This window comes from Mercurialis annua, linkage group LG2, assembly GCF_937616625.2.
Source record: "Mercurialis annua linkage group LG2, ddMerAnnu1.2, whole genome shotgun sequence".
Lineage (NCBI taxonomy): Eukaryota > Viridiplantae > Streptophyta > Magnoliopsida > Malpighiales > Euphorbiaceae > Mercurialis > Mercurialis annua.
This window is the reverse complement of record NC_065571.1, coordinates 40,139,583-40,141,982: the sequence shown is the minus strand read 5'-3', so window position 1 is coordinate 40,141,982 and position 2,400 is coordinate 40,139,583. Positions and strand designations below refer to the sequence as shown.

Here is a 2,400-nt window from a genome sequence, read left to right as displayed (position 1 = left end):
AAATATTGAAAGTTTCTCATTTGTAAAGAATACAGAGAAAGCGAGCAATTGCAAAAGTGTTTATCAGAGCTACTACCACAGTGCAGTAGTTAGTAGTATATCCGGCTGTTTTGTCCTAAGGGCGACGCGGTTGCTTGTCAGCTTTACACCACCGAGCTGTGCTGCGAAACGTGTAAAAGAGAGCGACATAGTCCGCGACTCAGCCTCATCCTTAGACGTGTTCCTTTGCAGTTGCTGCCATGAATTCTGACGAGGCTACTGGCTACGCTCATTCCACTGTTGATACCAACAAACCGTTTCGGTTTGAAGTTCCACATTTCAAACGCTGGAAACAAAAGACTGAATTTTTTCTAACCATGAAAAAAGTGGTTTATGTTCTGTCAATGGAAAGGCCCACCGTCGATGAAGCTGCTGCTGACGAAAAAAAAGAAAACCAAAATACTGAACTCCAAAAATGGATGACCAATGATTACTTGTGCAAGAATTTCATTCTTAATGCACTCAGTGATGATCTCTATGATTATTACAACAACGAAAAAACTGCGAAAGAAACTTGGGAGGCGTTGCAGAAAAAATATGACATCGAGGAGGCTGGAACAAAGAAATATGCTGTCAGCCGCTACCTCAAATATCAAATGACTGATAACAAATCTGTCAAGGCGCAGTCCCATGAGGTGCAGAAAATCGCTCATGAGATTGGTGAACAATTTCAAGTTGCTGTTTTGATTGACAAGTTACCTCCTTCGTGGAAGGATTTTAAAAGTTCTCTCAGGCACAAAACCAAGGACTTTTTGCTGGAAAGTTTGATAACTCGCCTTCGAATTGAGGAAGAGGCGAGAAAACAGGACTAAAGAGATGAAGTGCTTGTTGTCCCAAACAACACAAGAAAGTTTGGTTCGGCGAATCTGAAGCCAAATGGCAAAAACTTTAAGAACCAGAATCGCAATTCGACCTCAAACCAAAATGTAAACTACAACAAAATGAACCAGAATGACAATCCTTCAAGAAACCATAATGTGAAACAGCAACAACCTGTGAGAAATGACCTGACACCATTTTTATGTTTTAACTGTGGCAAACCAGGTCATATGGCACGTAAGTGTCGGAACAGACCAAATGCTGCTCCGCAGGCTAACCTGACTGAAGAGCCTTTTACGGCTATGATAACTGAAATGATGGCTGCGATCAACCTTGTTGGTGGATCTAATGGGTGGTGGGTAGTCACCGGTGCAAATAGTCATGTCTGCTATGATCGTGCTATGTTCAAAACATACATGACTGTTAATGATAAGATAGTGTTGTTGGGTGATACTCACACCACTATTGTTGCTGGAATTGGTACTGTTGAACTGAAGTTTACTTCAGAAAAAACTTTAACTTTGAAGGATGTGATGCACACTCCTATCATGAGGAAGAATTCGGTGTCTGGCTATCTCCTCAACAAGGCTGGGTTTTTTTCAAACTATTGGAGGTGATTTGTACACTATTACCAAAAATGGTATCTTTGTGGGAAAGGGCTATGCTTGCGAGGGTATGTTCAAAATGAATGTTAAAATTATCAATAAAGATTCTGTTTATGTTTATATGGTTTGTGATTTTAACATTTGGCATGCTAGACTTTGTCATGTAAACAAAAAGAATAATAAGTAACATGAGCACCCTAGAATTAATTCCAAAAATGAATCAAACTGAGTTTGAAAAATGTGAATTCTATAGCCAAGCAAAAATAACAAAAACTTCACATAAATCAGTAAATGGAGAATCTGAACCATTAGATTTAATACATTCTGATGTATGTGAACTCGATGGCACTTTGACCAGAAATGGAAAATGATACTTTATTATTTTTATTGATGACTGTTCAGATTTTACATATGTGTATTTGATGAAAAATAAAAGTGATGCTCTTGAAATGTTCAAGTTATTTGTCTCAGAAATTGATAATCGATTCAATAGAAAAATCAAAAGATTTAGAAGTGATAGAGGTACATAATACGAATCAAGCTTGTTTATAGATTTTTATAACTTGCATGGTATCGTATGTGAAAGAACCGCACCATATTCACCTGAAATGAACGACAAAGCCGAAAGAAAAAATAGAACACTTACAAAAGCTGTAGTGTCTATTTTATTGAATTCTGGTGTTGCTTCTTATTGGTGGGGTGAGATTCTGTTGACTGTTTGTTACGTACTCAACCGAGTTCCAAAATCAAACAGTAAGGTTTCACCTTATGAGATAATAAAGAAAAGACAACCAAATTTGTCTTATTTGAGAACTTGGGGCTGTTTGGCCTATGTTCGGATTCCTGATCGGAAAAGAATAAAATTAGCAAGTAGAACCTATGAATGTGTGTTCATTGGTTATGCTGTCAATCAAGCCTATAAATTTTATGACTTGAC

The 2,400-nt window shown here is 37.6% G+C and overlaps 1 protein-coding gene across 1 annotated transcript; it reads left to right on the top strand.

Annotated features, from left to right (window-relative positions):
• The first annotated feature begins 239 nt into the window (after positions 1 to 239).
• LOC126668494 (uncharacterized) lies at positions 240 to 851 on the top strand. Its single transcript, XM_050361686.1, has one exon. The coding sequence runs from the start codon at positions 240 to 242 to the stop codon at positions 849 to 851; it is 612 nt and encodes a 203-aa protein (XP_050217643.1).
• Positions 852 to 2,400: the final 1,549 nt, after the last annotated feature.